The following is a 25,501-nucleotide window of genomic DNA, read 5'->3' as shown; positions in this document are numbered from 1 at the left end:
GCTGGATATGTGGCTTTCTCAGAAGAAGAGAGCGGTCAAGGAGCCCTCCTTCAGTGCAGGTAACAAAGGCCATACTCCTCTTCACTTCCTAAGCTCATGATCTGTGGACCTAGTTTATTAAGTTGGAGGGCCTGATTTGGTTCCCAACGTACTCCGATGCACGGACTACTGAGCCGGATTATGGTAAGATGCCTTCTTCCCGGGGTGAATGTTTTGAGATAACAGGTCAAGCTGACTCTGGTCAGAATTGTAGTGGACCTAGGAATTGGCTGGATAACTGGAACCAAGGATCCCAAAGAGAATATAGCAAACGCCAACCAAAAGGCAATGAACAAGAGCCCCGGTTAGGCCAATGATTGCGTTGTGAAAAATCCAAGTAAGACAAAACAGTTTTTAGAAGGCCCATGTTACCATGTTAGCCATCTCTTTAAAAAAAAAAAAAAAAATTACATAACCTGTACCTTGGGCTACTATGTGTTCAGAACTGTATTTTGACATGAAGACTAACACTGGTGTGTAAATGATGGAACAGAGAGAACATAATGATAGCTAGTATTTTTGAGTGCTGGGTACCGGGCACAGCTTTTGGCTATATATAGTATATATATTAATACATTAATACAACAGCTCTATGGGAGAAAAAAAAAACCAACTTATTAGTCGTATTTCAAAGATGAGAAATCTAAGACCCAAAGACATGACATCACCAGAATACACAGCCAGTGAGTGGTAGACAATGTGGCTTTGAAAACCATCTTTTAGTCCGTGTTACTCAGAAGTAGGAAGTGTTTAAGACAAGCAACTTTATTTTTAAATTCGAAGGAGTAGCCCTATGACACTCCCTGGATTTACAGTGCTGACCTCTAGCCCGTGCCTAAGATCTAGGAATGTCCCTATCCGTGCACACACACACCGTTTTATGGTAAAGGCAGCTAGGATGGAGAGGGACCCAGAGAGTCAGGACTATCATGAAGCCTCTCAACTTCCAAGCCAGAGTTCTCACCCCTAAAAATGATACACTGAAACAGTGGAGAATAAATGATGGCCATGATTGATTATGTGAGGCAGGAGCAGGAACTCTATCTCAATAAGGTAGCACGGAGCCTCTGGAGAGTTTGAGAAGTCTAAGCTAGAAACCGTAGACGATTTCGCTTTCCATCACAAAGCTAATTGCTGTGTCATTGCTCTACAGTCTACTCCTTGTCTGACTTACCTTCCCAACTAGATTGTGAGCTCCTGACAAATACAGACACCCATTAGGCATCATGTTCTTTCTCTTTCCTATTAGCGTGGGTTGGCACAAAACAGACACCCCCTTCTTGGAAGATGGGAGTGGGGGTAAGGATAAGAGATGGCCTAAAAGCCCAGGGCCTCTGCTCTCTTCTTTAAGCATAAAGTAAAATATATTGAATCCTTATGCAATTGCTATTAAGACACACAAACCGTGGTAGATGATGTGAGCCCACCAAGTTGTGAGTGACAGCCCTCCTCCTGGAAGGTGAACAGAGCAGAAATGAAACAAGGAAGTGAGTTTTCTAGTTTGTTTGTTTCATTCTGAGCTTGGAGATTATTCCTGGCTGCGAGTCTCACTCTTTTTGTAAGAGAACTCTTTGCTGATGCTTGGAAAGGATGTGGGATCTTGACGCTGCCTTTGAAGAAGGGATCATTTCCGATCATTTCCTTGCCCATTGGCTCGCAACAGTGTGGTTCCTGCTCATGATCAGGTCTTCCCGGTGTGTTAGAAAGAGCCCAGGACAACCCAGTCCCAGGATGAGTCTTGACATCAGTTGCTTATTTAACCTCCGCCTGGCCCCTAACCTCTCTCCACTGGGCTTGCTTTATCCGTGGAAGGAGGACACAGGAGCAGATGGCTGCTGGAATTTTTGTCCAGTGCCCCCCCCCACCCCAGGAGAAGCAGGAAGTTACTCAGAGGTCATTAAGAGGCTTGGTGACTCAGCCTCAGGGACAGGAGGAAGACAGGCTCCCTGAAGTCCTGGTCAAGAATCAGAGCCATTAAAACGAGCTTCCTGTCAGGCCTTTATGTGCCATCATGGCGAGAGCTCGTCCACCACTCATGTGTTGTTCCGGCACTCTGTAAACACTTGGCCCTGCTATGCCTTCCCCCACCCACAAGGAACAGGGCTGGTGGGGGGTGGAGCGGGGGGGTGGGGGGGTGGGGACAGTAGCTGTTTTCTGCGCCAAACTTCAGTGATACACAGGATGTGGGAATCCAGCACACTTGCTAATAGGATCCAGTATCCAGGTCTGCTCATGAACTGTATATAGGAGACTGTATATAGGGGACCCTCAGGGCTCAAAGGCGGTATGTATTAGCCGCTCTTGTTTGCTCTCCGTGGATAAATGTGTCTCTGCTCCTCTTCTCTACATTAGAAGGTAAGAGTGGAGGACCTGTCATCACTTGGGAGTCACCTGTCTGGGGCAAAAACTACAAACCACATCTGGTACCCACTGTGGACCCCTCAAGGGTGACAGACACCATGTCAATGAAGCCACCACTGGACAGTTTCTCCAAGTCTTTGTTTTAAAGGCAGGCCCCGTGATGAAGGCCCTCCTTACTCCTGGTTCTTGTTGGTTGTTAGTCCTTCATGAGCCACTGCAACGCGACGAGGCTTTGCTGTATAGGAAACCAGAGGAATCCAGGTCTCTAAGAGGATAAAGAAGTAGTATTTGTTATGTACCAAAACAGGAAAGAAAAGCCACTGGGTAGGACGCACAGACTTGGTTTTATACTTCCTCCTGACAGTCCCATTGTTGCTCATTTGTAAAAATAATTCCGCTCATAAAGTTAACCAGCCATTAGTAAGCAAGAGCTGTTCCCACTAATTGGTGGGCCCATGTGGACAGGAGCATAGAGTAATGAGCCAGGTGCCCTTGATTCCTGCTTCTGGTTCCTTCCCTGACTCGATGTGTGGCCTTAGGCAGCGCCCCTTAATCTCTCTGGGCCTCACTTTCCCCAAGAAGAAAATTTCCCACTGGTTCTCCTCGGGGGGTGCTGGAAGATCAAAGATGTGATGTTTGCAGAGCTTTAAAGATGCCCAGGTGCTTTAGAAAGGCCTGATTTAATAGGTATTAATTAATAAATCCTTTAATTATTGATAAACCAGTATGTTAGCTTTTAATTAGCTTCATGGGCCTAAGTCATGCAAAATCATAAGGGAATAACCAGGCGGTGGTGATCGTCTGTGTGTGTGTGTCTTTGTGTGGACTCACAAAGCTCATCGATGGCTCTAGCTGGGAGCTGGGTTAGGACAGCTGCAGCAAGCCAGGGAGGCTCTCTGAAAGGACATGGATGATCTGGGGCCGCCTCCAAAACCGGCACAACGGCGCCCCGTGGACCCTGTTAACAGAGAGGAGGCAAGCTCGAGAAGCTTCTGTTTGCTCGCTGCTTGAACTGTCAATCCTAGTGGCCAGCAGCTGCCTGCATGCTCAGGGAGGTCGGGGGAGGTGGAGAGATGTGAGCTGCCTTTCCCCGGGCCCCCAGCCTTCCCAGTCCCCCCTGCGTGAGGCGAAAAGGATCAGGCTCATGTTCCTCCATGAGCACATCCTCTTCTTCTGCTCCTGGGACCCTGCTAATGGCCCAGTGGAATTCTTTCCTAAAAAACTGTCCATCATTCACCTCACTCCCACGCACCCTTCCCAGGGTTTGATTTGCAGACGAGCTCCCTGCTTAGAGCAGACTTGAAGGAGAGCCCGTGCCCTGTCCCTTATTAGAAAATGTCCACGAGCACAGAGCCTCCTAGAGAGATGCTAGGAACCAGGCCGCCAGGGACCACAGCTGAGGCTCGGCTTGCCTTCTGCTTTTCGAGGAGCAGGACGGAGGAGGTGACGGGGAGCCAAGCCCTCTGAGCAAGGGCTCTCCTCTCTCAGCTCCTCCACCTGGCAGGAGGGGCTTCACACAAAAGCCCAGGTGAGGTGTTCCAAAGCGCCAGGTTTGTTTTCTTTCCTTGTGACCAGGAGGAGAAAGCCCTGGAGGCACCCATCAGATTCAGAGAAGGCACCTGACCTAAGTGCGGCCCAGTCCGGCACCGAGCCTGTGACCTGAGCACCAGCCAGGACCAAAGACTGGGACCAATGATAGAATTTGTGGGGCCGCTTGATCAAAACTTAGTGGGAGGGAAACAGGAGGACACCAAACCAAGTGCGGGGCTCTGCGGAGCACATGGCACACGCCCGTGAAGCTGGTCTTAGCCAAGATGGGTGCGGCGCGGGGCTGAGGGAATGGCCAGCTGCCATCCACAGCATTTTTCAGAGAGGGATGGGAGAAGGGGTCAGGGGAATAATTCTACACACTTCAGTCGAGGATTTCCAACATGCGAATAATCACATTTTATTTTTCTTAAACACTGATGTCAGATCTTGAGTTCGGAAATTTAAGAAAAAAATTATTTTGGTGTTTCTGTTATTTGCCAGGATTTGGAAGACATAAGAACAATTAGGAATCACACTAAGATCTAAGTTCTTGGAGCACTTCCTTTGTGCTGATGGCATGTTGAAGGATCTGTTGCTTCTACCTTAGAAGGGCATTATTGCCCTTTTATAAATGGGGAAACAGGCTGGAGGAGATGCTCTTGCTTGCCTAAGGTCAAACAACATAGATGCAGGGACCCTGCATTCACCCAAATGCAGTTGGACCCCAGAGCGTGCGTGCCTGGCCGCTGCATCCAATAGACTTACTACCTCTGGTCTAGGAGGTCAGTGTCTGGGGTCTGTTAGGTTGGGCGTTTTTTGTGTCTGGCAAAGTTCAGGTGGAATGTCTATAAATATCTAACAGCGGGGGAGGGGGTTGGTGAGGGAGGAACTTAAGGTATTTCATTGAGGGATTGAGCTTAGCAGAGCATCCAACAGGAGCGTGAGACTCAGATCTGTGACTTGAGTAATGGGCTCTGCTCAGGTGAGCTTTCATCCGTGACCTCACACACAGCTGTCTGAGCCAAGGTAGGGCTTTGGGTCACTTGCTTGCTTTGAGAATGTCTCTCTACCCGCTTGCTTGGAACCAGCACTAAAGGAAAAAGAGAAGTACAGTTTTCCTTGGGCTTTAGAGCAAAATGGTCTTTGAACTGTGGACCAAAGAGTCGTTAAGAGTAGATGACCTCCTTCCTATTACGCAGACAAAATAATTGTCACATGCTGCAGAGCAGGTCCTGAAAAGAAAAGAATGCAGCCGTTCTTGGAGCAGGTTTTCTTCCAGCCCAGTTCCACGAAGGGGTGGAGTCCTTTGGCCAAGACCTGACTAGTGGGCGTGTCTGGGTCTGGAAGGGCAGGGTTGATAGGGCACAGGGAAATCACTATCCCATCTCTAGGAGGCAAAAACGGGAGTAGGTCAGGGAGTGTCAGGAGCCCCGGCCCAGAGGACTGGGTTGTGGGGGAGGCTAGGAGGAGACCCTAAAAAGCACATGCCTCAATGCAATGAGTGAGAGAAGACCCCAGGGAGGCATCGGGGTTCCCAAGGTGAGGATTCCCGTTTTACCCTACTTTGGGCAAAATCAACTCAGATTCTAGGTGCTTAGAAGGTTCTGCGGAATGCATCAAACAGAAGCATAAAGAATAGAACTACAAATGTGTATGCACATAACTTTAACCTCTTTTGACATTTTCCAGAGGGTTAAGTAACTTTCTTTTTCTTCGGATGAAAGGACCCCACCCCCCTTCGGAACTGCTGCCCTAATCACTCCCAGACCCTGCAGTTTCTTGTTAACAGGCTCCCTCGTGCAAGGAGGAGTGCCCACCAGAACCCCGAGGGCACGCATTGGGCAGTGGGAGGAACTCGCTCCCTCCCACTTTGCAAAACGGCCTCATTTCGACCTCCCCCTCTCTGATGGCAGCCAGCCCCTGGCGGCAGCGTCCCGCCGGCTGCCGGACTCCGGATTTGCTTTGTGCTGCGGAAAGAAGCAGGGGCTTGACAAACTCATATTGATATCTCGAGTTGCCTGCCCCGAAATAAGGTTCCAGCAGCCCCCGCCCTTCTCGGGGAAGCTTCCCGAGCCAGATCGCCTGGGCGAGTCCGAGCTCTTACACATTAGTGGGCAGGAAGTGGAGTCCCGATGGGAGGCTGGGAATTTGACCGCCTTCCCATTTCAGCACTGGAGGGAGGAAGCTCAGTTCAGCGCTGCGCGCAGATGGCTCCCGCTCCCCTCTGAGCGCGCCCCTGCTCCCCGCTCCGCAGCTCGCCCTGCTAGCGCCCCCGCTCGCCCCCGCTCGCCCAGTCTTTGGAGGGAAAAGTCCGCGGAGCTGGGCACGGTCTTGGGTAAAGCAACAAAGGTAAAGCAGAGGGGAACAACTTGCAAAGAACTTGCAGGAAAATCCACACCCACGTTGCCGGGTTTTGAATTGGAGAGCAGTGTGTGTGTGTGTGTGTGTGTGTGTGTGTGTGTCTGCGTGTGTCTGCACCAAAAGGAGGAGGGCTTGCAAACAACTGTGCGGTCTCTGCTTTGATAAGGAAGCTGCCAGCTGTAGAAGTTAAGTAGCAAAGCGAGGAGGAGAGCCCTGAGCCAAGCACTCCTGAACGTAAACCGCATTGTTTTCTGTCCAGATATTCCAATGGAGGCAGTTGGAAAACCTGTATTTCAGAGAGAAGAAGTTTTCCGTGGAAGTTCATGACCCCCGCAGGTAAGCCAGGAAAGTGCTTTTCTTTTGGGAGTGCGTGGTCCAGCCGGCATGTTATTTGTATTATTATTTTCATGCTGTCATTGTTCATTTTCGGGAGCAGCGGAGAGCGGGAAGAGGGCGGCTGCCCATGGGGAGTGCCCTCCAATCTGACGGTGAAGCTTTGTTTTGTACTAAATATGTCGATAGATGCGGTGGGTCCAAGTGTGCTTTGCATGTGTGCGGGAGTGTGTGTGTGTGGTGTGTGTGTGCACATGCGCATGCACGCCTGTGTGCATGAGAGGAACTGGCAATTCTGAGATCATCTCCTCAGGCTACACGTGTTCGGTGTTCGTGTGTGGTGTCTTGGCATGCCGGGGCGTTTTAGATGGATGGCACTTGAGCGGGCGGTGGCCTGAGTCCTTTTTGGAAGCCTGTGCCAGAGAGAGTCTGAAGGACAGCTTGTCAGAGCTTCTGAGAATGTTTCAGGGGGAACGGTTGGCATGGAAAGGAAGCTATACCTAAAGTGTGAGCTTGTTTGGTTCCCCGAGCTGTGATTTTGGGGGGTTAGTGTTGTGGGTGGGTGTTGAAAGCGAGAGTTCTTTTTCTCCCCACCTCACATTGGGTCGCAGGGAGCACGAGTGTAAAAAGCTGTGCTCTCTAAGTCAGATGCCAAACAGTAGGGTCCCAGTCTGGAATGCAGCAAGCCCTGCGTGGAAGGTTCTCGGGCGGCACATACTGGCTGCTTTTCCTCTCTTTGTCTGCCGGCAGTCGTGGACTTAGAGGCAGCTCAGAAACAGCAGCAAAATCCCCTGACAACGGGCCTGACACCTAAGGATAAATTGCTTTCAGGAGGTCCAGAGAGGATTTACTAGGAAGTAGCCCTAGGAAGATGGTGAAAAGTCAGACTCTACAGAGGGGCCAACAGGACATTTAAGTACCATGGATGCCGCAGCCTTGGCCTGCCGAAGAGAAGGTGGCCTCAGCTGCCCTCACACATGGCCTCTGAGCAGCCCAGACAAGCCTCTTTGCCTCCCAGAGAGCTCTCAGAACAGGATGCTGCCCCCCCCAGTCAGAGGGCTGAGCTGGGGCAGTGTCTCTGGTCCTGCCGCCAGCGATAACCCAGCAGGGCTGACAGGCCACCCTGCCCCACCATGTAATCTGCGTGACACAGCCACTTCACGGAGGGGAAAGGCTCAGCCCACGCCCCTCGGTTCCCACACAACCAGCAGGTGCAGGACATGGTGGAGACCCAGTCTGCACAATCAGATGAAGGCAGCGACGTTAGCAGAGGAACGACTTGTGCAGCATTTCTCGGGGTCCTTGGGGGTGTCTCGGGCTGGAGTTGCTGCCTCTGCAGAGCAGGAAGCCGTCTGCAGGGTCCTGTGGGGGTGAGGCAGACGCTGAGAATAATAGTCCAGCCAGGCTTTTGCAGGCGAACTGAACCAGACCAGTCTCAGAAGCGCAAGGGGAGGGAAAAGTTCTTTGTGACAAGAGTGAGATGCCCAGTGAGTCAGAGGCAGAAAGGGGCTGCCTGAGAGGATGAAACCCAGGGACTGGGTCATCTAAGGGGCTGTGCTTCAGGACAGGAAGGAGGTACTGCTAGCTTCCTATTCTACATGTGGGGAAACTGAGGCACACTAGAACCAAAATCATCTGCTCTAGGTTGTAAAAAGCTGGCAAAGTGGTCCAAAAAGGATTTCAACCCAGGGAGCCTGGCTCCACAAACCACCGGCATCCCTGCTGTGTTTAGCACAACACACTGGGGCCCGCGTGTGGGGCCGGGGACACCGGCCATAAATACTGAAGGTGGCCAGCAGCCGGGCTGGTCGGGGAAGTTCCTGAGGAGGAGAGATTCTGAGCTGAACCCCAAAGCATGACTAGGATTGCAGGCTGAAGGTCGGCCCTTGGTGGGGATGAAGGCTTCATTGGGTGGTGTCAGAAGAGGGGAGGAAGGTGCCGGAGGCTGGCGGAGCACCGAGTGTGATCACCTCTCCCCCAGGAAAACAGCCCTCTGTCAGCCTAAAAGCAGGGTGGGCGGGGAAGGAGGCCAGGATGGTGTCTGCCCTGATGCTTTAAAGACAGCTTTTCCGTGTGTGCACCGGGTTGCTGCTGGCACAGTGCCTTTGCTCTGCCCTGAGAGTTTCCCCTCCCGCGGCAGCAAGCAAGCGCTCTTCCCACGGCCGCAGGGTGCTCCTTCCAATAACCACCATGCCCACGGCTGTTGCCAGGCTTGTTTGGAGCAGGGAAGATGAGTCTGGTTGACTCTACGTTGGGGCGGTCCCAGCCAGGAAAGGGGGTCTGAACCAGAGTGATGGAGAGCAAGTACGGAACAGGATCCTGTCCTAAAGGGGCCATCGATGGGACACAGTAGGGACGGGGCATCAGCCCAGGCAGAGGGTGCGTCCTTGATCCCCGGTCCCAGGTAGGACCATAGAAGGTAACCTTAGACCCCTTAACTCGATACCCACATGGATTCTGTGGTTCCCTGAGCTTGGCAAATCTTCCGTTTCTAAGGTTTAGGCAAAACAGAAGTTGGTGGGCTGGGAAGAGCCTGAAGGGGAAGATGTGGAGAAGAGATAGATTACTGATGGAGCAGGAGAAGACTCAGTGTCTGGTATGGTTTCCAGCAGAACCTTCCAGACCTGGCCAGCCCCTGAACACTTCTTCCCTTGCCTTCCTTACAGGCCAAGCACCTGGCCTCTACCTACTCATGCTCTCACTCAGACACACTCCCAGTTACTTTTCCTTTCTTTTGTTTTTTTTTTTTTTTAAAGGATTTTATTTATTTATTTAACAGAGATCACAGGTAGGCCGAGAGGCAGGAAACAGGCTCCCTCCTGAGCAGGGAACCTGATGCGGGACTCCATCCCAGGACCCTGGGATCATGACCTGACCTGAAGTAAGAGGCTTTAACCCACTGAGCCACCCAGGCGCTCCTTACTTTTCCTTTCTAATTCCGCTTTTCAGGGAGAAAAGATAACACTTCTTCCCAGGAGCCACCGTGGGTGTAGAAGCCAACGTAGGAGCCCTGCTCAGTTACTTTTTGCTTACCCAGAGACCTGTGGGGCTGCTGCTCCTAACTCTTGCTGACTCCTTCCTCTTTATCTTCAACTGTGTTCTCTCTCAGAGCTGGCGTTTTCTCCTGACTTTTAACTAAAGTGAGGAATTACTGTGCCTAGCACCAGTAGCAGTAATGAGCCACCAGATTTGAGTTTTTCCCTAAAAGTGGGTCTGAAGAAGACCCTCTTTTTGGTCTTTAGCCCCTGAGAGGAAATCATGGGAACAGCTCTAGATTTTCTGCCAGGGAAAACGTGTCATTAAAAAAACGATTATTTGAGAGTTTCTTCTAAATTAGATATCTTAGGGGCACCTGGGCTCAGTGGGTTAAAGCCTCCCTTCGGCTCAGGTCATGATCCCAGGGTCCTGGGATCAAGCCCCGCATCGGGCTCTGTGCTCAGCGGGGAGCCTGCTTCCCCCTCTCTCTCTGCCTGCCTCTCTGCCTACTTGTGATCTTTCTCTGTCAAATAAATAAATAGATAAAAATTAGATATCTTAAACCTAAGAACACTCTTCTTTTCTGATGTTCACATCAGATACCCAGCCCCCACCCCAGCACCTTGCCCTGTGCGCATGTGAGCATGTGTGTGCACACGCGCGCACGCAAACGCATTCTCCGATTTCATTTGCAAAATCATCTGCCTAGCCTAGGGAATACACTTCACAGAAAGCATGATCCTGTCATTATTTTTTCCCCCCAACACCATGGTGGCAAATTATGTTGGGACCCACATTTCCTACTTGTTACCATCTGATCACCTCTGTGTACCCCAGATTTATGCCTTATCTGCTCCATAAATGTGTGTGTGTTGGTGGGGATAATGTGGAAGTTGGGCTACACTGCTTTCTACCATGGCTCTCTCTTTATACCCAGCCTGCCAGCTGACTGAATTTGAAATGGATAACCAGCTCTTTCAAGGAACACTGAGTTAGAGCAGTGTGAGAAGTCCAGACTCCCTCGGGACGTCCCACAGGCTGTGGCCTTGGTGATTAGAACAGAATTTACTTATCTTTCACCATAGGCAGTATTGCCTTAATAAAGGACGTTGTCAAAGGCTTTTCCTGTTTCTGAAGTTTGTCTTGGCCCAGCGCCAGGAGCTGAAGCTCAGAAAGGACTGTCCAGTGACCTTGAATGGCCCATCTTATCCCAGACAAGACAGAGGCTTGGAAATTCTGAACCCTAAGGAGCCAGTAAATAAAAAGAATAGCATTATTCGTGATAGCCAAAATATGGAAACAACCTGAGTGTTCACAGAGGGATGAGCAGATAAAGACATGGTGATGTGTGTATATACAACGGAGTATTATTCACCCATAAGAAAGGAGGCCATCCTGCCTTTGGCAGCCGTGTGGGTGAATATGGAGGACATTATGCGAAGTGAAATAAGCCAGACACGGGGGGAAAAAAAAAGAACTGCATGATCTCATGCATATGTAGACTCTCAAAAGTCAAATATGTAGAAGCAGAGAGTAAAAGGGTGGTTCCCGGGACCGCGGAAGAGAGGAAACGAGGGGATGTTGGTCAGACGTACAAAGTTGTGGTCATGTAGGACGAGTAAGCCCACGGAGCTAAGCTACAGCGTGGGGACTCTAGTTAATGATGCTCTACTGAATCCTGGAAATGAACAAAGAGAGTAGATCTCAGGGGCTCTGGAGACAGATAAATGAAGTCATGATCTATGTTCATTAGCTTGAGAGTAATAATCATTTCACTATGTGTATGTGTATCAAATCCTCTCGTACACCCGAAATAGAATTTTTTCAGTTTAAATTTGAGCTAGCATTGAGTGCAGCACTGGTTTCAGGAACAGAATCCAGTGATTTTATGACCCACATGCAACACCTGGGGTTTATCCCAAGAGCCCTCCTTAATGCCCATCACCCTTATAGCCCACCCCTCACCCAGCTCCCTTCCAGCAACCCTCCGATTGTTCTCTACTCTCAGAGCCTCTTAGTGGCTTGCTTCCCTCTCTGTTTTATCTTATTTTTTCCCTCCCTTCCCCTCTCTTCATCTGTTTTGTTTCTTAAATTCCACATGTGAGTGAAGTCATATGATATATTTCTTTCTCTGACTTACCTCACTTAGCATAATACACTCTAGTTCCATCCGCACTGTTGCAAATGGCAAGATTTCTTTTTTTTTTTTTTAATCACCAAGTAATACTCCATTATATAAGGAGCCAAGAGAAAAGCAAAAAGGAACTATTGGAACCTCATCAAAATAAAAAACTAAAGCGCAGTGAAGGAAATAATCAACAAAAGTGAAAGGCAACTGAAGAAATGGGAGAATGTACTTGCAAACAACATATCAGATAAAGGGTTAGTTTCTGAAATATATAAAGAAATACAACCAAATAATCCAGTTAAGAAATGGGCAGAAGACATGAACAGACACTTTTCCGAAGCAGACATCCAGATGGCCAACAGACACATGAAGACATGCTCACCATCGCTCATCAGTGAAATGTAAATCAGAGCCACAATGAGATATTACATCACACCTGTCAGAATACCTAAAATTAACAATTCTGGAAACCTAGGTATTGGTGAGGATATGGAGAAAGGGGAACCCTCTTATACTGTTGGCGGGAATGAGAACTGGTATAGCCACTCTGGAATAGTATGGAGGTTCCTAAAAAAGCTAAAAATAGATCTACCCTGTGATCCAGCAAATGCACTGCTAGCTACTTATCCCAAGGACACAAAAATGCTGATTTGAAGGGACCCATGTACCCCAGTGTTTATAGCAGCAGTGTCCACAAGAGCCAAATTGTGGAAAGAGCCCAAATGTCCATTGACTGATGAATGGTTAAAATGCAATTTTTATTAAAAAATTAAAGAGATGGCCTTTGCCAGTTAGTTTCCCTAAGTGTGTGTGTGTGTGTGTGTGTGTGTGTTTGCATGTGTGTACACTCCTCTGTCCATTTATGCAAGGGCTTTTAGGTCCCTTGGGTTCTCAGTGAAAGCTGTCGACCGGTTTCTGGAGTTCTGCATCATTGACACGGTTGAACCTTGTGATTCTTGTGGTCCCAGGGCTTCAGTGACAAGGAGGACGTTTGGACACAGTGGCATTGCGGTGCATACGTGGTACGCATGTCCAGCTTTGATCAAGTCCATCTGGGCTATGGCCATTAGCCAACACCAGTTCTATCTGGACAGAAAGCAGAGTAAGGTAAGTCCTTCTCCAGAGACTGGGAGGGACTCCGTAATGACTGGCCATTTCATCACGCCGCTGGCCTGCCTGAGGGCACCTTAGACCCCGAGTTTCCTAGTTGAGGGATTGGGAATTAGGTGGGTGGGGGTGGCCTTGTGTCCCTCGCCCTGAGACGCATGCAGGTGTGGACTTGCCTTTAAGTTATGGGAGGGAGGACGGAGACGGCTCTTCCCAGGGGGCACGTTCCACGCGCCTTGATTAGGGGGCTCGGGCCCAGCCACAGTTGCAGCCTCTGGAACCATTTCCTGTAGCCAGGTAGGGCCCTTTTGAGGAATTCAGAGGGTGCTTCTGAACCTCAGGAACTTCTCCCAGGAACAAGCGTCAAGCCCTTTATGGTGTTTAAACAGTGGCATATTGTTTTCTTTTTGAGATGGGGAAAAAAAAAAAAAGCAACCATTTGCAATTAATAGACACCATCTAACTGTTTAGGATAATTGCTATGAAAGTGCTTCAGGCTTTTCCAACTGCCACCTCCATTTTTTTTTTTTTTTTAAGTCAGAACTGGAAACATTTAAAACAAAACAAAACAGCACCAGCAGCACCCAGCCCTGCTTCCCTAAGGTAGGCCTGGAGCCTCAGGCCTTGGTAAACAGCCATCCTCCAAGGGAGATCTGACCCAGCCCCTGTGCAGACACACAGGTGCATTTCCCGGCTGGTGGGAGAATGACGTCTCCTTGGTTCACACGGGGCTTCTATCAACACTCGGCCCCTCTTCCTCCAGCCCCTGTCTGCCGTGCTGCCTTGCCTTCCCCCTACGAGCTGTTCTCCTTCAAGAGTTCTCTGCTGAAGAGCCCCATCAGGATGGGTCTTGCCCCTTTCCCAGGATCCTGCTGGCTTGGGGAGGAGGGGTTGCAGAGCTATGGAGGAAGCTGGCATTGGCCCCTGGGAGGTTTTGTCCCATCATGTGGGCTCTTGGGGGGTGAGGAAGTGGCCGGACCCTGGCTTGACTGGGCCTGAGATTCATCAGATCTGTCCCCTCTTGGATACTTAAGACTTCTTCTGCCTTATTTTCTGTCCAGATGGAGTTGCTCTTTCCCTGGCTTGGGAAGGGGAGGGAAGAAGAGACCTTGGCATCTAGTGGGAGGAAGGAGAAAGATAGTACGAAAATAGGAGGAAAGGAAACAATCTCTCAACTCATAATTCAGTTTCAAATCCGAGCCCTTCCTGTGTAGCTGTCACTTTCTTCTTTATAACACGCTTTTCTCCTCTGCTAAGTCTTCTTCCTGACCCCTTTTTTCGTCATTTTCTGGGGTGAATGGGCACGGGGCGGGTGGGCTTGTTGTTAGGCATAATAGCATTCCACAGCTTTCCTGGTGATGATGGACATTGGCACAGGGATTTGAAGCCTGATTAGATCAAAAGAAACAGGGCCAAAGCGTTTTGACTCATGCTTTAGATTGAGACGGTGGGTGGGTGTCAGCATTTTGCCCTCGGGTCACTGGAGTTGGAGGTCCAAGCCTTAAAATGTGGACTCCAGCCTCTGCATTGTTTGGGAATGGGTGGTAAGGGGTAGAGACCTTGGCAGCCCTCCTGAACCCCACTGCCAGTTCCTCCTGTGGGCAGACCCCCCACACACTGTTAGCACAATTTTGAAAGGAGAAGACAAAGCGTATCTCACCCTTAGCTTAGTGCATTAGTGGTTTGAGATCTTCCGCTTCCATTGCCAGACTCGTTCTTTGCACTGAGGGTCTCTTGGGTAACACAACAGGCCCATTAACAGGGCCTTCTTTCTTCCCCATTTTTGAAGATGGTTTTACTCTGCAGTTGAAGAAGCCTTACCCACCAGGCTTAGAGGGTAGCCCTCTGATCAACTTCAAAAAGTAATTATCAAATATCATTTATTAACAGGAAGTGTCTTTTAAAAGGCCAAACATGTACCCACAGCAATAGGGAAATTTCAGCTGTCCTTCTCGGTGACCCCTGGGGAACCGAAGGAAATACACACCCAGAAGCAGGAGAACTTTCCCCCAGTAAGCTCTGAATGCTCAGAGACACTCCAGGGCCCATGCGTTTCTCGTGGAAACACATTCCACAATCCACAGTGGCAAGGGAGGAACAAACTGTCCCATGTGGAAGCCCAGGGACTCTGTTTCCAGTTCTGTGAGCCTAGGCAAGTCTCCATTGCTCCTGCTTCGCTTCCCCAATTAGAGAACAAGAAAGGAAAGGCAGAAATTTTTGACTGGCCCGATGACATAGTGCGTGTGAAATCGCTTGAGATATGTGCTGTCTCTAAGTATCAGCATTCATCCACCATACTGTTCCCTGGCCAACACTTGCGTAAAGGTTAAGTTCTTTCAAAGCTTCCCAAATGAAGTCAGAGAGGAAAAAAATTCCCCTTAGGAAGTACATTACAACACCTTTCGCTTCTGGAATGTCGTTCTCTGTACAAAGGTGATGTGATCCATCTCTGGTGGGCAGAATGACCTCTGCTTAGTGATGGCCGACAGGCTTGGGATGAGCTGCAAAATATTTCTGAGCAACCGGTGCTGGCTGGCCTACGGGCCGTTGCTTCACACCCCACTGCCCCGGGCCATGCCAGCCATTCCGTTCTCTGAAGTGCTTCGGCAGGGCCCGGGCCTCCCAAGTGATGCTTATCAGCCCCAGAGACAAGTGCAGTCTAGTGGTCTGAGTCAGCGGGGGTGGGGGGCCGAGCAGTCTCGGGTTCTTCCCTGGTGCTCAGGCATTTTCTTCTTTGAGGAGCCTTGTCCAAATCTTGTAAAAAAAAGCGCACTCTCTCTCTTTCTCTCTCGCTCTATTTCTCTTTCTCGCTCTCATTCTCACATACACACACACACATACCACACCTTCCATCACCAAAGACAGAAAGGAAAGAGCCCCTATTGGTTGGTTTCCTGTGGCTCTTGCAGAATGAAGGGCTGTACAGGCACCAGTTACAACTGGCCACTTGTGTTTCCTGACCCCAAGCATCCTAGCAACCTCTGAAGCCCAGATCCGAGGACTGTCTTGTTGACTTGGGGGGAAAATATTTGAAAGCTTGAATTGTGGAGAGTAAACCTTAGATGCCTCTCTTCTGAACTCAGAGTGGGGACTTCTCAAGTTGGCCTCTAGTCCAGACATCTTTCCTTCTTCTCAATAGTTTCTTTTTTTTTTTTTTTTCCTTATCCATCTTCCTCATTCCATCTAGATGAGAACCAGAGTGACAGCATGGTAGGGGACAGTGCAATCAGGTGACAGTACTAAAACTCAGTAGGGCAAGCCCCTCAAAGCACAGAACTCAGAATGTTGGAGGGTCTTTTAGGTTGTCCCAAAGGCTTGACTCTCCCCATCTGTACCCACTCTTCTTAGCATTGCTCTTTGCACTGGGTCTTTTGGGTCATTGTCCTATTTCCATTTGGAGAGAAGCTAGTAATTTCCTAAAGCTTCTAAGAATCTAGTCTCTCTTGGGAAGGGTATCTCTTGGTCCCTTTTCCATATTTGGGTTTTTGCCTCTCAGATCCATCTGTGGTGGGAGTGAAGGTTGTGGGGGGAGGGGCAGGTCTTCCATGTGATTAGGGAGATCCCCCAGGTTGAGCCATCAATCTCACCTCATTTTACCAAATTACTTCCAGGCCCTGATTTGGATCTTTTCCTATTTCAATTCCAGTGGCTTTTCCATGTATTATCTAATTTAGTCCTTATCACAACTCTGCCATGTGAGTTTTAAGAGCTCCCATTTTACACACAGGGATCTGAGTATCAGACAGGTTGAAGGTCATGGCCAAACAGTGGTGAACTGGCCAGAGCCAAGATTCCAGTCCAGATCTTTCTGACTTCAAAGCCTGGACGCCTCCCCACCACACTGAGTTGTTCTCTGTCTCCATGAGTCATTAAGTAGCTACAAGCGACAGCTCCTTTTATTCAAGTGTGGGCGTTGGTGAAGAGGAGTGCTATAGAAAGGAATGGGTGTGCTTCCTCTGCTTGCTCAGAGGGTGAAGCTCAACCAGCTGGGCCCGTGGTCCTGTGCTTTATTTACGAAATGAAAGGCACTTCCTGCTTCTTCCTGTACCCCGCCCCCGCGCCACCCCCAGCCAGAGCACTGTGGGGTCCCTGGTGGCCAGGCTTATATCCTGAGCAAGTAGGCCCTGACCTGAGGGAAGTGACCTGGATCTGAGTGCAGGGACATTCAGAGTCGAGGTCAGAAAGGAGATATCAGTCAAGGAAGGACCAATGGGATGACATGCATACCCGGAGAACAAAACAAGCAAAAACATTGCATGTTTCCTCGGTCCCTTAGACACTCTTACAACAATAAGAAAGTGCTCAGCTGTCAGAAGACCTGATCCTTCATCAGTGTGATGAAGACCAGAGGAAGGGCAAAGCCATGGGGGTTCAGAGAGCCTCTGTTGGGCAACGCAGGGCACCTGGGCAGAGGACGTCAGTAGGGAAGAATGGGTTGCATCTACCCCCTGTGCCATGCCCCCCATATCTGCCCTTTGCTGGCTTCTCCTGTGTGGGGGACAGACTTGGTCTCACACACAGGGCTGTGGTGGGGGATGGTTGGATGAACACACACGAAGGGACTGAAAACCTCAGTTTTGGATGTTTCCTGGTTCCATCGATCTTCGGGCTATAGCCAATGGCCACAGAAAGACAGCTCAGCAAATATATGGGTTGTACTAGCCTTTACAGTGGTTTTCATTAAGTTCATGCTGTGGGGAAAGCCTCTTGCCTTAAGCACGATCGCAAAAATTGGTTTTTTAAAGGGAGGAAAAAAAAACCCAAACAAACATCAAACACATGTAGGAGATGCAAACCCATTTTCATCTACCGAGGGCAAGTAGCTAAAAAGGTAGCTTTGTGAAAAACTAACACTTTTAGGAATATGATTCTGGTAACAGAGGACTTTTCTAATTAATCTAGCCTGATGTTATTCTTAGCCAAGGCAGGCCAGTTAATAAGCAGGATACACAGAGTGGAGCTTTAAGTAGAATCTGAAGACTTTGGAGAGCACAGTTAGGTATCAAAATAGAAGCAGAACACGGTGTTGGTCACTTATTGGTGGGACTGAGTGTCCGTGGGAGCAGTTGTTCCAGCAGCTTCTACACATGTAGACATGTTCCTCGTACGTCTAGAGCAGGATCACTTGCCAACCCTCTGAACACTTCATGGCCATGTGGCTAACACTGTAAGGAGTTGAAATCCCCTCAGAATCTACTGAAACTTCACAAATCTGTTTCACATACCTCTTCTGTCATTCATAAAGCTGAAAATTATTTTTTTCTCCTCCTTTAAACATAAACTATGATCATTGCTATTTATTGAGAGCTGTGTCCCGGGGCGGGTGGCGGCATAGGAGAGCCCTTCCCATGCCTGTCTTCCTTTGACCCTAACAGAACCTTCAGTTTTTTTCCCATTTTATAGTTGGGAATAATGAGGCTCAGTGAGATCAAGGGCCTTTCCCCAAACCAGGACTCTGATGCGGTCCATCTGCTGCCAAAGCCCCCGTTCTCGGCACGGCACAGTAGAGCCTGTAGAATAGCTTGGAAAAGTCATTAGTGTGTCTGCTCTAGAGCCACAGGCCCTGCAGAGAGTTTCAGTAATGAGGAATGGGGTCTGGGAACACACACCTAAAAATGCTGCACGCCAGGCCATTAGTCCATTTGCTACATCTGAGGAGGACAAGCCCGCAAACTATACTTCTGTCTTCCAGGCGAACACCTCTTTGTAACCGGCTCTCTTTTCCACTGTAGTCTAAAATCCATGCCGCACGGAGCCTGAGCGAGATCGCTATTGACCTCACTGAGACGGGCACGCTGAAGACCTCCAAGCTGGCCAACATGGGGAGCAAAGGGAAGATCATCAGTGGCAGCAGCGGGAGCCTCTTGTCGTCAGGTAAGCCAGCTCTTGCTGGAGAGCCGCCGAGTGGGGAACGTGGGAGAGACTGTTGCCGACGCATGGCTTCTACCCCACAGTGGCTCCGGGGAAGACTGGGGAGCGGCAGCCGCTGAGGGCACAGCTTGGCAGGCTCGCCAGGAGCTGGCTTCAGCTGTGAGACCAAGTTTCTGAGCCAAATAGGCATCTGAGAAAACTGCCAAAAGTGCCAAAGGGTGGAGGGGAATAAGAAGCAGCAGAACCCTGCTGTATGGGAACGACTGTTGGCCCCGTATCCCTCCTCAGGCGCCCCCCCAGAGCCTTCTGAATGCTGATGGGTGGGGGTCAGGAATGTCAAGTCCGAGGACCAGGTGGGGTACGTTCATTTGTGTGTCCTTAAAGGAGAGTTAGAAGGAGGAGGGGCTAAGGGGGGGCTCCTAGTATGGAGCAACACTGCGTCGTGTTCTCGGGGGAACTCTTCAGGACCCTAGAAGGTACAGAAACTCTTGGCCTTCGGCACGGAGAGTCTTGGGGTCACCAAATGTGGTGTAGCAGTTAAGCGCCTTTGCAACTGAGAGACCGCGCTCTGATCCCAAGTTTGTTTCTAAGAGCCCCCAGCAAGTCATTCTGTCATGAGTGTGTGAGGGGTGGATGAGTTCTGAGGATTCAGATGGGGCTGATGTCCAGAATAGCAATGCCTTTCACTTTAGTGAGAGGAAGGAGGGTGAGGTTTCGAGGACCGCAGGAAGAGGGAGGGAGCCCATCATTGTTTGGAAATATTAGAAAGTAACTAATGCAGGTCAGTCGCCAGGCCACACCATCAAAGGCTGATTGTTCTTGGGGAAAGTGTACCCTTGCCTCAGCGCCATGAAAGGGAAGCAAGAAGTCTTTATCTGACCTCATCTTCCAGTATTTGCTCTTTCTTCTTCTTTTTTTTTTCCTTAAGACTCCTTCCTGTTCTAGCATTCTAGGAGCTGCCTCTGAATATTATGTCCTTAGTGTCACCTTTGTTCTATACCTGTTGGAACATCCCTCCATCTTTGATGACCCCGCCCCATGGGGGTGGTGCCTAGGGAGGCCCCGCCCCATGCAGTCCACAGAGGCCCCGCCCTTCACACGAAGCCTTTCCTTCTCCACTGCTCTCGCTTCCACCCTTGGTGATGAGATGCAGGATGAGAACCACAGCACCTTTATTCACAGAGGCATCCTGCCTGCCCAGACCTCCTCTCCTGCCTCCCTTGGCTTTGGTCTAGATTCATCCACCCCTCACGGCACTTCCTCTTTGTTGCACCTTCCGTATTGTGTTTCTCTCCTAGTTTTCTGTTTTGTTTTCCCCTGGCACTTCCACAGTTATAAAAGGATGGAAGTGAAAATATCACCAAAGATAAACAAGCAAGCATGAGCAGTGGAAAGTAATTATGTCTCCATAAGAATAAAAGCCCGTCAGTCCCCAGGGTCTTTCCTAGAATCACGTCTACTGACTGCACACAGCAGCAGGGAGGAGGAGGAGGAGAGCCCATGGAGGAGAGCCTGAAGCAGTCTAGGCTTCTAGGCTGGCTGAGTGCAGTCAGAGCCAGGAAGAGATGTGGGCCCAGAGGACGAAGGGGAGGATATGCCCCGCCTGGAGCAGGAGGCCTGTTGGGGGGGGTGCACGGGGGTCGGGGCTCACGGAGTTTCAGCTCAGGGGCCCACCCCGGGCTCGCCGTTCAGAGGCCTTGGGAGGGCCCGTGTGTTTTTGTGACCGTGACGCATTTTGCATTCTTTGATTTCTCACCTTGAAGTGCAGATTACACACAATGTGTCCCAATGTTAGTTTCAGGCGTACCGTGTAGTGACTGGTCTGAGTTCCGCTGTGCTCCCCGCAGGTGTGGCTCCCATCTGTCACCCTGCGACACTAGTACCATGGCATCGACTATATTCCACGTGCTGGGATGTACTTATTTCACCACTGGAAGCCTGGACCCCCCACTCCCCTTCACCTGTTTTGCCCCTCTCCCCGCCCCCTCCCCTCTGGCTACCACCAGCTCTCTGTATTTTTGGATCAGTTTCTGCTTTTTTGTTTGTTCGTTTGTTTTTTAGATTCCACATGTAAGTGAAATCATATGGTATTCATTTTTCTGACTTACTTCGTTTAGCATAGGACCCCCTGAGTCCACCCGTGTTGTCAGAAATGGCAGGCTCTCATTCTTTCTTGTGGCTGAGTAATACTCCATTGTGTGTATACACCACATCATCTTTATCCATTCATCCATCAGCAGACCTTACCTTGCCTCCATACCTTGGCTATTGTAATAATTGCATTCTTTTCCTCAAACGAAGCCACCAATATAAGCTTATAAGATCTCCCTCTGCCAGGTCACCGTGGGGTTCACCTTACACCCCTCCCTGCCTCAGAGTCTTCAAGATGTTTTCATTAGCACAGTGAGCCAAATGATTGTTACTTCTGAGGCCTTGAGGGTTTACAGCAAACACTGTAGAGAACATTGCTGTCTTGTATTGAAGAGGGTGTCCTACAAAGCCCCAGACCCCTGCTGTAAATTATAGCCACTCTCAGCCCCTTGCTGAGTGGTGGAGGGCAGAGCCAGCACCAACCCCTGTGTTTGTACTCTAGACTGTGTTTGTACTTCTAACCCTCGTCAAAACCCAGAGTCTGAGATTAGAGTCTGGATTTATCTGCCCACGGTCCTCCTTCTCTAGCCACACAAGAGCCCAAATCATCCTTGGGGCTCAGTGAGGTTTTCCTCCCTGCTGTTGTTTCATATCCTTTTGGAAATCTGGGTACTTTCTGAATTTGGTCTGGTTCTATCCCAAAGGACAATGGATTCTTACAGCCCAGGGCTTCTCAAACTCTAGGTGCATCGGAATCACTTGGAGGGCGGTTCAAACACAGAGAGCTGAGCTCCAGCCTAGGGTGTCTGACTCTGCGGGTCTGGGTGAGCCTGAGAACTGGCCTTGGCAACAAGTCCCTAAGAGATGCCAGTGCAGCTGGTCTGGGGCCCACACCTTGAGCCCCTCTTCCTGCTGAGGGAGCAATAAAAGCCTAAGGTGACAGGGTTGCTCAGGAGCACAGAACGCAGGGGTCCCCGCTTCCAGACCCATGTCTTGGGCTGTCTCCTCTGACTATTCCTATCAGCCTCTGCGGCAATCATGCCAGTAACCTACCAGAGCCACGGACCCGGCTGCGCCTAGGAACCCCAAGCCTCCTGACCTAGAATGGACATCAGTCAGTCATCAGCCAGTGAGATCCAGGCATCTAAAGGATTAGAAAACAGTCCATCTGTGACTGCCCCCAGCCTGATAGAATAATAGAATACTATCAAATAAAGCATCCTTATACCAAAATATTTGTTTAAGATGTTATTTGACAGAGATCGCAAGCAGGCAGAGAGGCAGGCAGAGAGAGAGGAAGGGGAGCCGGCTCCCTGCTGATGGAGAGCTTGATGCGGGGCTCGATCCCAGGACCCTGGGATCATGACCTGAACCTAAGGCAGAGGCTTTAACCCGCTGAGCCACCCAGGTGCCCCTTTATACCAGAATATTAAAGTGATTTTCAAATGGGTGATAATTTTGTTTCCGGGGCCCCAGGCTGAGCTTTTGGGAGGTTGTTGGCAGCAGCTGAAGACCTTGCCGTCCCCTTTCATTGGGGCAACATCCATGGGCACTGACCCCCCCAGGCTCTCTCCTCGCCCACTCTCTTTCCTCTCTGAGGAAAGCCCCAGGAGATGAGAAGCCCAGAAAGTAGGAGGCGACCAGACCGGGCAGCCACTCAAACTCTGCCCAGTCCTGCCATCTGGAGCCGGAGGCCACGCGGAGGCTGAGAGTCCGTGGGGAGGTTTCCCTCCTGGGTTAGAAAGACCATGCAGGGAGAGATCCCCAACAGGCAGGCATAGAAGCCATCAGTCAGCAAAGGGAATCTTGAGTGTCCGCAAATCTGGTCATCACTCCCCCTGGGGCTGCTGATTGCTGGCCCTCCGTCTGCTGCCCTCACCTGGAAGGGAGGGTTTCCCCACCCCCCATGGTGAGGACATCTAGCTGGCTTAACTAGCTCCCCAGCTGGCTGGTGTCCCCCTTGGTTCTTTTTGTCCTTCAGTGTCCTTTTGCCTAACTGTTCCTTGAGAATTCCTGAGTGATGTGCTCCCACAGATGGCCGAGGTACTGCTTTCGCAGGAGCACCCTGATTTTAAATGCTTTTCTTTTTATTACATATGCCAGACCCCATGTTCTACTTTGTATTTAGAAAACATGAGGCATCTAATTCTGTATCCTGTAAGGTCAGTTAGTCTTGCTCCATCACCTACTGCCTTATGCTAAGAAAGAAAGAGAGAGAAGGAAAGAAAAAAAAAAAGGTGTCTAATAAATATTCCTTAGAAATATTTTGAGAAATGAATTTTCATTTTAAAATCCCTTTTTCAGGGGTGGCTGGATGGCTCAGTCCGTTGAGCATCTGACTCCTGGACTCAGCTCAGGTCCTGACCTCAGGGTCATGAGTTCGAGCCCGCCTTGGACTCTGCTTTGGGCATGGAGCCTACTTTAAAAAAGAAAAAAGAAAATCCTTTTTTCTACTTCTAGCCCAGGGCCTGACATTCAGTAGATACTCTAAACATGATTTTAAAAAAATGTTTTAATATTACATTTCCATGACTTACTTCTAACTGGAAATAGTACCTTTTGAACCCCTTCACCCATTTCCCCGACCCCATCTCTGGCAGCCACCAATGTATTCTGGGTATCTGTGAGCTTCAGTTTTTTGGATTTGAGTTTTTTAAGTTCCACATACACGTGAGATCATACAGTATAATATTTGTTTCTCTCCTTTGGGCTTACTTCCTTTAACAGTGCCCTCAAGGTCCATCTGTGTTGTCCCTAACAGCAAGATTTTTTTTATTTTTTTATTTTTAAAATTTTTTTATGGCTAGTACTCCATTGTCATCCAGTCGTTGGTGGGGTGTCTCCCTACCTTTTCTGTTGTAAGTAAAGCTTCAGGGAATAGAGGGTACATGTATCTTTTTGAATTTGTGTTTTCATTCTTTCCGGATAAACACCCAGAAGTGAATGCTAGATCACAGAATAGTTTTGTTCGTTTTCGAGAAACCTCCATACTGTTCCCACAGTGACTGCACCAGTTTGCATTCCCACCACCAGTGCACGAGGGTCCCTTTTTCTCCACATCTTTGCCAACTCCTGTTATTTCTTCTCTTTTTGGTTTTAGCCATTCTGACAGGTGTGAGATGATACCTTGTTGGGGTTTTTATTTGCGTTTCTCTGATGACGAGTGATGTTGAACAGCTTTTCACGTCTATTAGCCATTTGCATGTCTTTGGAAAAATGTCTAATAAGATCTGCCCATTTTTTTTTTAAGATTTTATTTATTTATTTGACAGAGATCACAATTAGGAAGAGAGACAGGGGCGGGGGCGGTGGGAAGCAGGCTCCCCACTGAGCAGAAAACCCGATGCAGGGCTCGATCCCAGGACCCTGGGATCATGACTCGAGCTGAAGGCAGAGGCCTAACCCACTGAGCCACCCAGGCACGCTCTGCCCATTTTTTAAATGGATTGTTTCTTTGCTATTGAGTTGTATGGGTTCTTGATTTATTTTGGAGACTAAGTCCTTAATCAGTTACACGGTTTGCAAATCCCTTCCCCCATTCAGTAGGTCACCTTTTTGTTTTGTGGACGGTTTCCTTTACTGCGCAGAAGCTATGAGTTTAATGTAGTTCCGCTTGTTCATCTTTTACTTTGGGTGCCTTTGATTTTGGTGTCAAATCCAAAAAAAATCCCTGACAAAACCATTGTCCGTGGTGTAGAGTTCTTGAAAGCAGAACCAGAAGATGCGTAGTAACAACCCTTCACATGCTGCATTCTAAGAATGTTCGGTGTTCCTGGAGCGTATGGCGTCTTGGGCCTTGCCTCGGACTCACCTGCTTACCACCGACATTCTCCCTCAGATTGTCCCGTATCGCTGTGTACCCAGGCATCAGACCTTGAAAGGTTAATCTTGTCAGGTCAGGCTCCTGTTGCAAATAGCATGCGTCCTTGCTGTCTTCAGTCCACTTCTTCACCCCGGTCTATACCCGGATTGTGGTGTGGCTGAGCCGTGTAACAACAATGCGGTATCGCTGTGGGGTGAACACCTTTCCTAGCTCCCCAAGCTTTGCTGAGTACTATGCACAACATTTTAAAAAGTGAGAGTCCCTCTCTTCAGAGTGCTTCACACTGTTTATTGATGTTAACAGAGATAAAATATTTCTAGGCTCTTAGTAACTTGGAGGGTGATCTTCATATTTAACTAAAGACATGTAAATACCTTTAAAATGACAGGTATCCCGTACTTGGCATCTGAGGTATGAGTTGCTAGAGAAACAGAGCAGGGTCATTGCTATGTATGGAAGAAGTTGGGAGTCCACACTCACTAATGCCCTGAGCCAGTGGCTAGTTTTCAAAAAGAAAGGGTCCCATATAGTTGAAATGATTTATGGGGGCTTAGGGCCCGGCCCCCTAAATTCTTCAACGGGGATGCATAGGGCCCTGCCGTCTTAGGTCTGTAGGCCCCTGTCCTAGTAGACACCCTTAGAGGCAGTGAGCTGTCTGAGCCTAAGACGCAAGGCCTGTGTTGGACCAAAAGGAATCTGCCTGATCCAACACTGAATGTGATTCAGACCATGAGAAGGTTATGGAACCCTCATCCCGAATCCGTCTGTGGAGGGGCCTGGCAGCCAGGCTTGAAAGGATGTGAGGAACTTGTCCCCAGGACACATTAGCTGAGAGGTGGTGCAGTCTTCCCAGAATCCCTAGAAGAAGGGACATTGAGGCA

General features: G+C 49.4%; 1 protein-coding gene and 1 long non-coding RNA gene across 16 annotated transcripts in view; both read left to right on the top strand.

The window, feature by feature from the left end:
• Positions 1-25,501, top strand: part of FRMD4A (FERM domain containing 4A) — a 604,393-nt gene that overhangs the window by 534,551 nt on the left and 44,341 nt on the right. For 12 of the 15 annotated variants that reach the window (XM_082739512.1, XM_082739513.1, XM_082739515.1 and 9 more), the window contains 3 exons: positions 6,551-6,627; positions 12,697-12,835; positions 18,568-18,709. In XM_082739512.1, coding sequence (XP_082595638.1) covers positions 6,551-6,627; positions 12,697-12,835; positions 18,568-18,709 — 358 coding nt within the window. Of the gene's footprint in view, positions 1-5,716; positions 6,280-6,550; positions 6,628-12,696; positions 12,836-18,567; positions 18,710-25,501 lie in introns of those variants that run through there. The other 3 variants (XM_082739505.1, XM_082739506.1, XM_082739507.1) reach the window with 2 other exon arrangements.
• LOC309869069 lies at positions 6,640-10,720 on the top strand. The gene is made up of 2 exons (XR_014313971.1): positions 6,640-9,220; positions 10,538-10,720. It is a non-coding gene; the product is annotated as an uncharacterized lncRNA (long non-coding RNA).

Source organism: Mustela nivalis (assembly GCF_964662115.1).
Source record: "Mustela nivalis genome assembly, chromosome: 7".
Taxonomy (NCBI): Eukaryota; Metazoa; Chordata; class Mammalia; order Carnivora; family Mustelidae; genus Mustela; species Mustela nivalis.
This window is presented reverse-complemented; position numbering and strand designations above follow the sequence as displayed.